We start from the raw sequence: 13,542 nt of genomic DNA, 5'->3' as shown, positions 1-13,542 counted from the left end.
CCAATCAGCCTATGTGGACTTCAACTCCCAGAATTCTCCAGTTTATACAGATTCTGGCTCAATATGTTTGCTTGTCTGCTTGATAAACGTCTATGCCGCCCAATCCCATGGGACTCAGGGCGGCTTACAACAACAACAATAAAATACAATGTTAAAAAGTCAATATAAATAGTAACAACAGTAAAAAAAAACCCATTATACAAACCATAAACCCTTAAATATATATGGATTTCCCCCCCCACCTACAGCTTCAGAAGGAAAGAGGGAAGTGGGACTTTTGGTGGCAACCCAAACGTCCGGTATAACAGCGAAAGGCAGCCCATTTCTGGAACCCTCAAGCAGCCTTGCTCTTCTCTCCGCTCTCACCCCCAGACGGCGTTCCCCTCCTCCCCCAGGAGGGGTGGAGCACAGCCAAGTGGGCCAAAACCACGTCCCTCCCAAGCCACCTGAGGGTACTTTCCCCCTTCGCTCAAGAACCGGAATTGTAAACTCCCACGCATTAAGGGAGACGCTTATAATAGCCACTCGGGCGGCGCAAGCGTCCTGGCCAAAAGGGGGCGGGGCCAGCGGGGAGGAGGCGGGGAGGGGCTCAGCACCGTCGGCGCCGGCGCCATTTTGTCTGCCTCAGCGGGCGGGAAGATGAGGCGGGGTCGCGCGGGCCGTCGGGTGAGGGAAAGCGGAGCCCGTTGACCGCCACCCACCACTCCCGAAGGCCCCTGAGGCGGCATGGAGCCCACCGGGCCTCGGGGCCCAGCCGGAGTAGTCTCCGGCCCGCCCGCGGGGCAGCCCCGGGAATACAAGTTGGTGATGTTGGGCGCCGGCGGGGTCGGGAAAAGCGGTACGTGAGGCGGGGAAAGCCCCGGGCTGGGCGTGAGGGGTGGGAAAAGCCGGATTTGAGCCTTCCTTGACAGGCTTCTTCGTGGCCCGCGGAACTCCCTGCCACTAGAAGCCCTCTCTGGGAGAGTCCGCAGCCTCTTGAACTTGTGGGGGAGATATGAAGCCCCCCCCCCACTTTTGTGGCCTTGAGAAAAGAGGACAAGAGGCGGGGAAGGGCCGGTTTCGGACCTTGAGGGCTTAGTGCCGGTGGAACTCCCTGCCACTGGAAACCCCAAAGCTTTTAAAGGGGTTTTTGCAGGTTCTGAAGGACCTTTGTGTGTGGGGGGGGAACAGTCAGGCCCCTCCCCACTTTTATGGCCTTGAGAAAAGAGGACAAGAGGTGGGATAGGGCCAGGCTGGGTATTGAGGACTTAGGGCCAGTGGAACTCCCTGCCACTGGAAACCCTAAAGCCTTTGGGATGGCGCTTGCATCTTATAAGGGCCTGTGGGGAGCTTTAAGACCAGCTCCTCCCCATATGTGTGTGTGTGTGTGTGTAACATATGTATGTATATGAAATTATGCATACAAACACCCCCCCCTCCAAAATATATATATAGTATATGGACATATGCATAATTTCTTATCTTTTTCTCATGGTTATGTGGTCTGTATTGGAGGTGGTGAGACTTTGAGAGCTACTATGCAACAAAATTTCATTTTAACTTGTATGCCTTTAGGGCAATAAAGTTATTCTAAGTTTTAAATGTTGCATTTTATTTTCCTCCTAGTTACACTATGCTTTTCTATTGTTGTTGTTATTTTGAGCCACACTGGAGTCACTCCTATAAGATGGGAAGTGTAGGATAGGCCAGAGACTGGGTATTATTGTTGTTGTTGTTGTTGTTGCACAAGCCAGGAGGTGTGCAGTTGCCAAGTGTTGTTTTCAAGTTGAAATGAACTGGGTTCAGCCAAGGTGTTAAATTAAAGTGAACTGGAAATTAAGACATATACTGTAGATAGATTCAATTTGATTCAATAAACATAGATGCAATTAAGAATGTATATGTATACATTCTTTATATGTATATATATATACACAAACACACACACATATTTATATTTATATGCACACACTATATACAAACACCCACATCACACTCACATATGTATATATATATGTATATTTACCACTGCCTTAATTGCCCATCTCTCTATACTCTGTGTGTGTGTAGGTGTGTGTGTGTTACTACACACACAGAGAGAGAATAGAGAGATGGGTAATTAAGGCAGAGGTAAATATACATATGTGGGTGTGGGTGTTTGTATATACATATACGGTATATTTGTAAGTACGTTTTTGCCTGGGTATGTTGCAAAAAGGCTTACCTTGATAAAGGAAATTATTGGTTGAAACACTGTATTTATTCCTGATAAGGTTTTTGTGATAACTATTTGATTTGCAGCTAGATGACCTACAATTATTGTTTTGGGTGAAACCATGTGTTTATTCTTGAAACATACTGGGAGCTTTTTTATTGGAATTGTATTTATTTATAGCCAAAAGTCCTGCAAATGTTATTTTGGGTGAAACCACATGTTTTCTCTCAAAACTGATGCATTAGAAGGGCTTTATTATAATTGTACTTATTTATAGGCAGGAATTCTGTAATTGTTCCCCAGCAGAAACTTTTTGTAAGAATTGTGTTTATTTAGAGCTGGATAATAGACGCTCATTAGGTTTATACAGTCACCCTCCTCATATCTCTGACTCCAGGCAGCTTACCGTATTTAAGTCTGGTAAAATACACAATGGAATGTGTAGAATTGATTCTGAATTTGCGTAGTGTTTGCAAGCTTATGGGGCTCTAGAACCTGACCAAACTAAAGATCCCAGTAAGATACACTGCTAAAAAAAATATAAAGGGAACACTTAAACAACACAATATAACTCCAAGTAAATCAAACCTCTGTGAAATCAAACTGTCCACTTAGGAAGCAACGCTGATTGACAATCAATTTCACCTGCTGTGGTGCACATTCAACTTTGTACAGAACAAAGTATTCAATGAGAATATTTCATTCATTCAGATCTAGGATGTGTTCTTTGAGTGTTCCCTTTATTTTTTTGAGCAGTATAGTTGCTGGGCACTGGTCAAGTTAAATTGTAAACTGTGGTCAAAATATTCTCCCAGCAATCTCCCCTTTCACTCTCCTTGTCTGGTATTAACCTGCTTGGTTTTTCTTGACAGCCATGACCATGCAGTTCATCAGCCATCGTTTCCCGGAAGACCACGATCCCACGATCGGTGAGTGAATCTGGCTACTGCTTTACCCTTTACTTTCTTAATTATGGAGGCTTGTCTAACTGGGTTTGGTGGGAACTCAAGTCCTCCTGTAAATACCAACATATTTCAGCATCTGCTGATTTGACAGCTGGCTGCAATTCAAAAGACTTTATAATCTGTTAAAAGAATTTCATCCTGGCGTTCTAGGATTTTTTCCCCCCCTTCCCATCTTCTTCCCAATTTCTTCCAATCTAAATTTGAGGTGCCTCCTACCCCAAAATGAAGATCCTGTCTTATATATTTTTGAACCCTGAAATAAGCGCTTGGCCTTATTGCTATGCACCCAAAAGCCCAGTTGGGTTTATTATCAGGTGATGTCTTATTTTGGGGGAAACTCTTCATTATCCTTTAAGGCTGCGCCAGGCTGAGAAGCCAGTTCCGACATTACAATCTTGATAAAGAAAATGTATTTGTCCGGGACTAAGTTGCAAGGAACAAATGGCTTTTGTCCTCGACCCTTCCCTGTGTAGGGAAGAGCTAAGGATGGACCCTGAATAAAGAAACCAAAACATTTGGATTCAAGGAACTGTTACTTTTTATTACAGCAATTCAGGAGTTGTAGGGAGTTGATACTTCTGTACCACATGTGCTGCTAGAATCGCAAAATAAGACACCATCAAAATCCCCTCCGAATGCCAACAATTGATTATTGTATTAGATGCTGGGGCTCTTCCTCATTCAATCCGGAGAGGGGCAGCATCCCCCCCCCCCCCGCACCAATTGCTCTGCCACCTGTGTGTATGGGGGGGGGGAGATAACCCCCAGAAATAGAGTTGAGAGAGAAGCATCTTTATTTATTTATTTAATTGGATTTGTATGCCGCCCCTCTCCGAGGACTCGGGGTGGCTCACAGCATATATAAAAATAGAACAATACTGTACAGTGGTACCTCGGTTCTCGACCATAATCCGTTCCAGAAGTGTGGTTGAGAACCGATTTGGTCGAGAACCGAATTAATTTATCCCATAGGAAATAATGGAAATGGATTTAATTGGTTCCCAGCCCATTGACTTGCTGGGAACCAATTAAATCTACAATATTTCCTCTATTTCCTATGGGATAAAGATCTCAGGGGACGGGATGAGAGGGAATGGGAGTCGGAACGCCCCTCCTGGCCGCCCTCTTAATAGCCTTCCAGTCTCTACCTTGTAACTTCTCCACGCAGCAGGAAGGGTAGGTCTGGCTACAATACCGGCAGCTTCGTGGGGGCTACTTTCCTCAGCGTTCAGTCGGTTACCTACAAGCAGCTGCACCAATTTTTTTTTCCTGGCGGTGGCGGCTCCGTCGGCTTCCCTTCAAGGAGCAGCAGCAGCGTGGGGAATGTCGCGCGGTTCAGTTGGTTACCTCCAGGCAGTTGCACCAACTTTTTCTTTCCCCGCGGCGGCGGCTTGGGCAGCTTCCGGGAAGCCGCCGGAGCCGCCACCGCCAGGAAAAAAAAATTGGTGCAGCTGCTTGTACGTAACCGACTGAACGCTGAGGAAAGTAGCCCCCACGAAGCTGCCGGTATTGTAGCCAGACCTACCCTTCCTGCTGCGTGGAGAAGTTACAAGGTAGAGACTGGAAGGCTATTAAGAGGGCGGCCAGGAGGGGCGTTGCGACTCCCATTCCCTCTCACCTCGTCCCTCAGATCTTACATTTCGGATAGAAACCAAAATTTTCTGTTCAGTATCCGAATTTTTTCCCGGATACTGAAGCAAATTTTTGCAGAAAATTTTGTTCGGTATCCGAAATGTACGAGAAAGGAAGCGTTCGAAAACCGAGGTACCACTGTAATATAAATCCAACTAATGCTACAATTTAAAAGCAATTAAAAGAGAAACTTATTGACCAACATTCAATGGTCAGGGGAAGATGTAAGAGTCCCAAAGATGAGTTTTTAAGCTCTTTTGGAAGGCAAGGAGGGTGGGGTTAGTGCGAATCTCTGGGGGGAGCTGATTCCAGCAGGTCGGGGCTCCCACAGAGAAGGCTCTTCCCCTAGGTCCCACCAACCGACATTGTTTGGCCAACGGGACCCGGAGAAGGCCAACTCTGTGGGACCTCACCGGTCACTGGGATTCGTATATTTGTATAATGCCCCAAACACCTCTACACACACACACACACACACACACACACACATCGTACATCATTAATTAATGCTGAATGTGTATTACTAGCTTGACCATCTGTACAATTATGACTGTGGATGAATGGTATGTATGTATGTTGTGGAGTTGTCTAAATACGAGTTTTAGCTAAGGTTTTAGTAATTAGATTCTTTTCTTTTCGACTTCTTTTTATTGCTCTTGTAATTCTACGTTGTAATCTCATATTGTTGTAATCCGCCCTGAGTCCTTTGGGATTGGGCGGCATAGAAGTCAAACTAAATAAACAGATAAAATAAATATTATGTGTATTGTGTAAGAAAATTTGAAGGCCTTTTCTGACCGCGTGTCTCCCTGTAGAGGATGCTTACAAAATGCGGATCCGGATTGACGACGAACCTGCTAACCTGGATATTTTGGACACCGCAGGCCAGGTATTTGACAACCACGTAGCCTTTCCTGTTTCGCCCCCCCCCCCCCCCCCCGGGGTCTTTGGTGATTTCTCAACAAATGCTACTTGTCACAGTTTGCACGTTCTGTATGGACAACTGAAAATAATTTCTTAATTGTGGAGGCAAGAATTGAAGGGGGGGGCTCGGCTTCCATTGTTCAGCCCTTTACTTTTTTTTTCACTCACCGTCATTAAACGGTACTTTTTAAAGGTACAAAAATAGCCCTCCAGAATATTCTGGAAGCCCAGCTGTCTCCTGCATTTTGCCAGCCTCAAAAGGTTTCCAGGGAGATGCTTGCTGAAACCACTCTGGCTGGCAACCAAACCCCCCCCCCCCCCGATGTTTTCCCTTCCCACAGGCCGAGTTCACTGCTATGAGAGATCAGTACATGCGAGCCGGCGAGGGGTTTATTATCTGTTACTCCATCACGGACCGCCGAAGTTTTCACGAAGTCCGGGAGTTTAAACAGCTCATCTACCGTGTCCGGCGTACGGATGAGACTCCGGTCGTTCTGGTTGGCAACAAGTCCGACCTAACTCAACTCCGGCAGGTAAAAATGCTTGGGAGGCCGAGTAGATTTTACTGGTGGTCCTCGGCGTAACGGCCAAGATTGAGCCCCGGATTTATGTTGCAAAGCGAGACGTTAGGTGAATTTTATTCCTATTTTTACGACCTTTCTCGCCACAGTTGTTAATCAAAACAGTTCTTAAGTCAGTCGTGAATCTGGCTCCCCCACCTTGACAGACAGTCAGAAATTGAGATCATGAGGTCCTTGGGACTCTGCGACCATCATAAATAAGGGTCCGTTGCCCATTGTCTGAATTTTAATCACATGACCAATGTCTTAAGTCCCTTTTTTAAAATTGCTGTTGCAACTTTAACCCTGCTGTTCTGTTCGAAAAAACTCCCTAATGTTATGTTCCCGGGTCTATTTGACCCGGACTGCAAATTGATCATTTTAGGTACTTATATTTGGTCTTTTTGAAAGCTTTTTTCACCTGGAAACAAGTTTGAACATTTCTGCACACAATGGAATAAAAATTGAACTGAAAAAATTAATCCTTATTGGTTTATTTTGCACATAAATGTGCCTCCCCCCCCCGTTTTTGTGAAAGTTTTTTCAATTTATGGATAGTTTTGCTTGCAAAATCCATTCTATTTTACTAAAGTTGGTGTGGGATTGGTAGCTTGTACCTTTCTGAACATAATGATATGAAAATTGAACTGAATAAAAAAGATCCTTATTGGTTTATTTTGCTCATAAATGGGCCCCCATGCTTATACTCAAATAGGCTTATACTCGAGTAGGCTTATACTCGAGTATAAAATGATATGGTCTTATATTCAAAAATAAACCAATAAGAATCATTTTTTTTCAGTTCATTTCAATTTTTCTTATGTTTAGGATTGTTCAATTTAGTATATCAAAACTTTTGCGTTTATTGATAATTTTGCCTGCAAAATGCATTCTATTTTACTATTCTATTTTGGTGTGGAATTGGTAGCTTGAACCTTTCTGAACATAATGATATGAAAATTAAACTGAAAAAATGATTCTTATTGGTTTATTTTGCTCATAAATGGGCCCCCATGCTTATACTCAAATAGGCTTATACTCGAGTAGGCTTATACTCGAGTATAAAACAATAAACCAATAAGAGTCATTTTTTTCAGTTCATTTATATTTTTCTTATGTTCAGGATTGTTCAATTTAGTATATCAAACCTTTTGGGGGGAAATTCCTTAGGGATTTGTAGCCTTAAAAAATATAAATTGACACGAAATTAAAAAAGGATGGGGGGAGGGGCTTTTTGATCAAAATAAAAATATAAGTCTCAATTTTTCCAGTTCAATTTTCATATCATTATGTTCATAGATGTTCAAACTAGTTTTCCAGTGGAAAAAGTTTTCAAAAAGACCAAATTCAAGCACCTAAAAAAAATCATTTTGATCCGGGTCTATATGACCCGAACAGAGTAAACGTGACTTTTTTTTTGCCAAAAAAAAAAATTTTCCCCCACCCCCACAAATATTTTTTTGATGATCAGCATTGTTAAATTGAGTAAATGAATGCCTAAGATTTTAAAGAATATTTCGGATTTGGAGCATAAAAAAATAAAAAGTGAAAATGGTTGCAAGCAGCCAAGGGGGGGGGGGGAGGCCTTATTTCTGATGTTAAAAAAACAGTAAGAATCATTTTTTTCAGTTCCTTTATATTTTTCTTATATTCAGAAATGTTCAAGGTACCAATCCCACACCAACTCCAGTAAAATAGAATGCATTTTGCAAGCAAAACTATCCATAAATTGAAAAAACTTTCACAAAAACGGGGGGGAGGCACATTTATGTGCAAAATAAACCAATAAGGATTAATTTTTTCAGTTCAATTTTCATTCCATTGTGTGCAGAAATGTTCAAACTTGTTTCCAGATGAAAAAAGCTTTCAAAAAGACCAAATATAAGTATCTAAAATGATCAATTTGCAGTCCGGGTCAAATAGACCCGGGAACATAACATTAGGGAGTTTTTTTGCCCAGCAAAAACTAAGCCCCCCACCCCCCAAAAAAAATTCTCATAGAGAGAACCCCTGAAATGATGAAAAGTCATGAAATTTCAAGTTTCAGATATGCAGGTAAAATGCTTTACAGGGGACTCAAACTTGGTTTCGGGTCACATACGACCCGAACAGAACAGCAGGGTTAAGCATAAAACGTATCAGGAAAGACTTAATGAACTCAATCTGTATAGTCTGGAGGACAGAAGGCAAAGGGGGGACATGATCGAAACATTTAAATACACTAAAGGGTTAAATAAGGTTCAGGAGGGAAGTGTTTTTAATAGGAAAGTGAACACAAGAACAAGGGGGGACACAATCTAAGGTTAGATGGGGGAAAGTTCAGAAGCGACGTGAGAAAATATTACTTTACTGAAAGAGTAGTAGATCCTTGCAACAAACTTCCAGCAGACGTGGTTGGTCAATCCACAGTCACTGAATGTAAACCTGCCTGCGATAAACATAGATCCATCCTAAGATCAAATACAGGAAATAGTATAAGGGCAGACGAGATGGACCAGGAGGTCTTTTTTTGCCATCAATCTTACAGGTTTCTATGCTTCTATAGATACATCAAAACTCTTGAAAAGTCATTACATTTCCATCTGAAATACTTGCTCCTACAAGCCAGTCAGTTTCTTGAGTGCTTTTAACTGTTTAGAGCAACTTCACAAAGAGCACCGGCCAGCACGGTCACTCAGCGAGCTGTCGCACATTGAGGGCTGCCCTCCTTTCATTTCCCTCACTGTCCCCGCTCTGTGTGGGCTTTCTTTTCTCGCCCGAAGGTCTCCAAGGACGAAGGCTCGGCCTTGGCCCAGGAGTTCGGCTGCCCCTTTTTCGAAACCTCCGCCGCCTTCCGCTACTACATCGACGACGTCTTCCACACCCTTGTCCGCGAAATCCGACGGAAGGAGAAGGAGATGGCCATGGCGCTGGAGAAGAAGGCGAAGCCACGCCCCAACGTTTGGAAAACCTTGAAATCTCCCTTCCGCAAGAAGAAAAATTCCGTTACCTGAAAAACCCCCTCCTCTCCTCTCTCCCCCCCCTCGTCCGCCCCCAAAAAAGGCCTCCCTTAACCAGAGAGTTTTTAAACTCTTTTCTCTCTGCCGAGCGTGTAAACTTGGAACTGATCTGTGCAAAAAAACCAAACCCCAAATCCCAGGAGGCATTGAGTGACGCACGGCCCTGTCTGCTTGCAATTTCTGGCTAACCAGCCCAGGTGGGCTTTGCCGAGAAAGCAATGGACCTAGAAACAAGGTAGCCACCTTTGCAGACAAGCCACCATGTCTCGGCGTTCGTGACAGAGAGCCTTAGTTTGCTAATTTTGGTCCGGCTTGGCATTCTGGCCACGATTGGGGAGGCAGCTTTCGGTTAGAAGCAGTCCGAATCCTTCAGCCCGTGGGGCGAGGCGAAGGGGGGCAGGCGGGATACACCGCAAAACTGGGTTTTAAATTTTCACTCTGGGTACAGGATGCAAAGGGGCTGTGAGGAACGGCCTCCTTAAGTCTTTGGGAATTCTGCTGTAGCCTCTGTTTCTCGAGCCGCCTCCTTCGCGAAAGACGGACGCTCCCTTCTTTCCCGCCCTCGTGCGCGGCATCCGCCAAAGTGGGACCAGGGATGCCATTGCCCTATGGGAACTTCCTGTCGGTTACGCCACTTTTAACGGAGGAACGGAGTTGGAAGGGACCTCGGAGGTCTTCTAGTCCAACCCCCCTGCTCAAGCAGGAAACAGACAATTGAAAGCTGCAAGGCCCCACAGCCATCCTGCACTGGGTGGGTGGGTTTGTTCCTTCGTCTTTATATTGGCTTGCGTCAAGGTTACACGTGATTTAAGGCAGGGTGGATGTTCAGGAATCGTATTCACGGATCCAAGTTTGAAAAAAGTAGTCGCAGGATTGGGGTGAATTCTGTCACTTTGGAGAGAGCGAGCGAGCGAGAGTGGTCGATTAGGGTCGCGCTCCGAGAAATGGTAGGAAGGAGGTGTAAAGTTGTAGCATGGCATAGAGCAAGTGGTAAATTGAATATGGGAGACGAGTTTGCAGAGGAAGAGTGGTAAGGCGTCTACTTTGCTTGTGCGAAGACCAGGGTCGAATTTGTAGTATAACTAGCAAGGCATGTCGGTTAGTAGAGTGTTGAGATTTTGGCCACGCTTTTATTTATTAAAAGAGTTTGAGTCAGGGGCTTTCCCCCCTCCCCTGGGCTGCCTTGTGGATGGACCCTAAGAACAGAGTCTACTGAATTATGGAGATTTTGATAAGAGAGGTTTTCAGGTGGAATGAAGAGGCTCACCTGGATATAGAAAAGTCTTGAGTAAGTTCTTTTGTGGAAGGTAAGAGAAGGGTGTGTGGTGGAATCCTCCCCCACAAAAAATTATGTGACCTGGGGGGGGGGGGGAAGCGTAGATTAAGTTGAATTAACTCTTTAAACAGAGAGGGCTTTCCTATCTACATGTCAGGACTTTCTTCCTGTTTTAGTAGTGACCACACGTTCCTGGGGCAATTTTTACAACCTGTTTGTAACTGTGTGTGGTTTAGTCAGGAAATAGAAATGCCCTTTGCTAAGTTTAAAGAATGAGAGAAAATAATGGAAACCTTTTTTTTTAATATACTTTCCTAAGGGACTGAAGAAGCCTTAGATATTTCTTCTGATTTTTAATGGCGTTGGATTTTCACATGTTACCGATTATAGTGTTTGACATACGTTATGTATTTATAGACTCTGAGAAACCTGGTAGTTGGGAAAAGGAATATCACATTCCATTTAGCAAGAGTTATTTTTGAATGTATTTTATTGACTGTAGCAATATATGGTGTATTTAAAATTAGTAAATTAATCTTACGAACAATGCTGGATGCTTTTCCATAGCTATTCATTTAGAAGCAGAATTATACTAATTTTAACTTTTTTATATTATCACATAACTGTGGTAGATACATCAGGTTTTTTTAAAAAGAGACTACAGTAGTTCAGGGTGAATAACATCGCTAACATTTGTGGCCGAAGAAGTCACAATTTTAGTTCAATTTTTGTTTTTTACTTTTCAAGTTCTCATTCCAGAAAAAAAAAAAAAATGACTTGAAGCAAGAATGAATTGTAGCGGATTCAAAGCCTGCTGTTTAAGCCAAATTTTAATTACTATTATTATTATTTTTTAAAAAGCAGCTTTCTTAATTTGTGCCTTAGCAACATTCAGTATTTTGTGGTGCTAATGGTGAAATGTTTTTTTTTTCTTAGCATGATTATTAAGCACTTTCTTCGGACACAATTCCTGTCTTATGGTTCACATATATATATTGCACTTGATACAATAAATATTTTTTTAAGCCTTAGCTTCTGTTTCTTTGATTTGAAAACTGACGGCAAAATTTGCACGTTAACGCTAGGCGTGAAAGAGCGGAGTAAGAATTGCGAAATCGTGAGTTGCCAACCCTGGAAATCTACACAACAGCGAGTTTAAAACGAACACTCAGGAATCAGCCATTATTTGTCACAAAGAAATTCTCTAGTCCTTTTCATACAATGCTTTTTAAAAAAAATTATTTTTGGTCAGCTAAACATGGGGGTCCTCGACTTGACGGCCATCATTGACCCCCCAGATTTCTACTGCTAAGTTGAGACCCTTACTAAGTGAGCTTTGCCCCATTTATGACCTTCTTTGCCACAGTTGTTAAGTGTGAATCACTGCGGTTGTTAAGCAAATCTGGCTTCCTCATTGACTGCTTGCCAAAAAGGGATCACATGACCCAGAAAGACTGCAATCGTGACACAAGTCCGTTGTGAAGCGGCTGGATTTTGATCACATGACCACGGAGATGCTGTAACAAGTTCTGTGAAAAATGGATCTAAGTCATTTTTTTCAATGCTGTAGTAACTTTGGTTGCTAAATGAACTATTGTAAGTCGTCAACTGCCTGTACAGTGTTCCCTCGATTTTCGCGGGGGATGCGTTCCGAGACCGCCCGCGAAAGTCGAATTTCCGCGAAGTAGAGATGCGGAAGTAAATACACTATTTTTGGCTATGAACAGTGTCACAAGCCTTCCCTTAACACTAAACCCCTAAATTACAATTTCCCCTTCCCTTAGCAACCATTTAGATTATTACCATGTTTATTTATTAAAGTTTATTTTAAAAAATGTTTTGTAAAGGCAGACGAAAATTTAGCAATGACATATGACATCATCGGGTGGGAAAAACCGTGGTATAGGGGGGGAAACCGCGAAGTATTTTTTAATTAATATTTTTGAAAAACCGTGGTATAGACGTTCCGCGAAGTTCGAACCCGTGAAAATCGAGGGAACAATACTATTTAAGGGATAATTTTGTGCCTCTGAGGACCATCTCCTGGACAAATCAAATATTCCCAATTGTCCTACTGTGTTTTGCTGAAAATAAGACTTATATTTTTTTGAACCCTGAAATAAGCGTTTGGCCTCACTGCCATGCACTCAAAAGCCTGATTAGCTTTATTATCAGGGGAGGTCGTATTTTGGGGGGAAGTAAGTAGATAATAATCAAAATTCTTGAAAAGTAATTAGGGGTCCTTGGTGCTTTAGAAATACAGTAATCCCTCGTTTTTCGCGGGGGATGCGTTCCAAGACCACTTGTGAAAAACTAATTTCCGTGAATTTTTACGTATTTAACGAGTACAGTATTTGGACTTTTAAAACCCACCCTTTGCATTAAACAGTCATTCTATAATTTTTCTCAGCTGGAACTACATGTGATCTACCAGTTTCTTTGAATTTTTAATGGGTTTAAATTTTTTAATGAATTTAAACCCCCTTTGAAAACCCGTGAAGTAGCGAATCCTCAAACGATGAACCGTGAAGTAGCGAGGGATTACTGTATAGTGTTAATTCGAACATAAAGTATAACTATACGGTATTTCCATCTAAACTACTAGATTTCTACGCCGTTTGGTTTCTCGGCAGCTTGTTCAGCTAGGACAAATTAGTTTTAAAAAAAATTAAAAAAGCTCTTAAGAAAACTTGGGTTTTTTTGTGTAAATCGACTCTGATGCTCAACATCGCAGGAACCCTGTGCTGAATTAAAAGTGTTTCTGTGGGTACGCCTGCATAAACGAAACCACCAATCCTGTTACGGTAGAAAACAATTGTTTGCAAAGCTATTGCTCGTATTCACCGCCCGGTAGACGATGGCATTTTTCTCTCTAACCAAAGAAGGCAGATGCCCTGTTATTGTTTTTTTCCTTACAGGCTCACTGGCAGGAAAAAAAAACCCCCCACCCACCCATCGCTTCCTCTCGTTGGCTTCGAAAGCGCCCCCATGG

General features: G+C 42.8%; 1 protein-coding gene across 1 annotated transcript; it reads left to right on the top strand.

Annotated features, from left to right (window-relative positions):
• Positions 1–543: 543 nt before the first annotated feature.
• Positions 544–11,581, top strand: RIT1 (Ras like without CAAX 1). The gene is made up of 5 exons (XM_070766380.1): positions 544–838; positions 3,067–3,123; positions 5,607–5,680; positions 6,057–6,248; positions 9,038–11,581. Exons 1-5 carry the CDS (start codon positions 727–729, stop codon positions 9,266–9,268), a joined length of 666 nt encoding a protein of 221 aa, XP_070622481.1. The 5' UTR covers positions 544–726; the 3' UTR covers positions 9,269–11,581.
• Positions 11,582–13,542: the final 1,961 nt, after the last annotated feature.

Source organism: Erythrolamprus reginae, chromosome 13 (assembly GCF_031021105.1).
Source record: "Erythrolamprus reginae isolate rEryReg1 chromosome 13, rEryReg1.hap1, whole genome shotgun sequence".
Classification (NCBI taxonomy): domain Eukaryota; kingdom Metazoa; phylum Chordata; class Lepidosauria; order Squamata; family Dipsadidae; genus Erythrolamprus; species Erythrolamprus reginae.
Note: the sequence above shows the minus strand (reverse complement) of the source record. Positions and strands in the feature narration are given on the sequence as shown.

Excerpts from the sequence above, each read along its gene's own strand:
- RIT1 (XM_070766380.1), top strand. The coding sequence starts at position 727 with ATGGAGCCCACCGGGCCTCGGGGCCCAGCCGGAGTAGTCTCCGGCCCG. Across the intron at positions 839-3,066 it reads CGGCGGGGTCGGGAAAAGCG|CCATGACCATGCAGTTCATC; the intron begins GTACGTGAGGCG and ends TTTTCTTGACAG. Across the intron at positions 3,124-5,606 it reads AGACCACGATCCCACGATCG|AGGATGCTTACAAAATGCGG; the intron begins GTGAGTGAATCT and ends GTCTCCCTGTAG.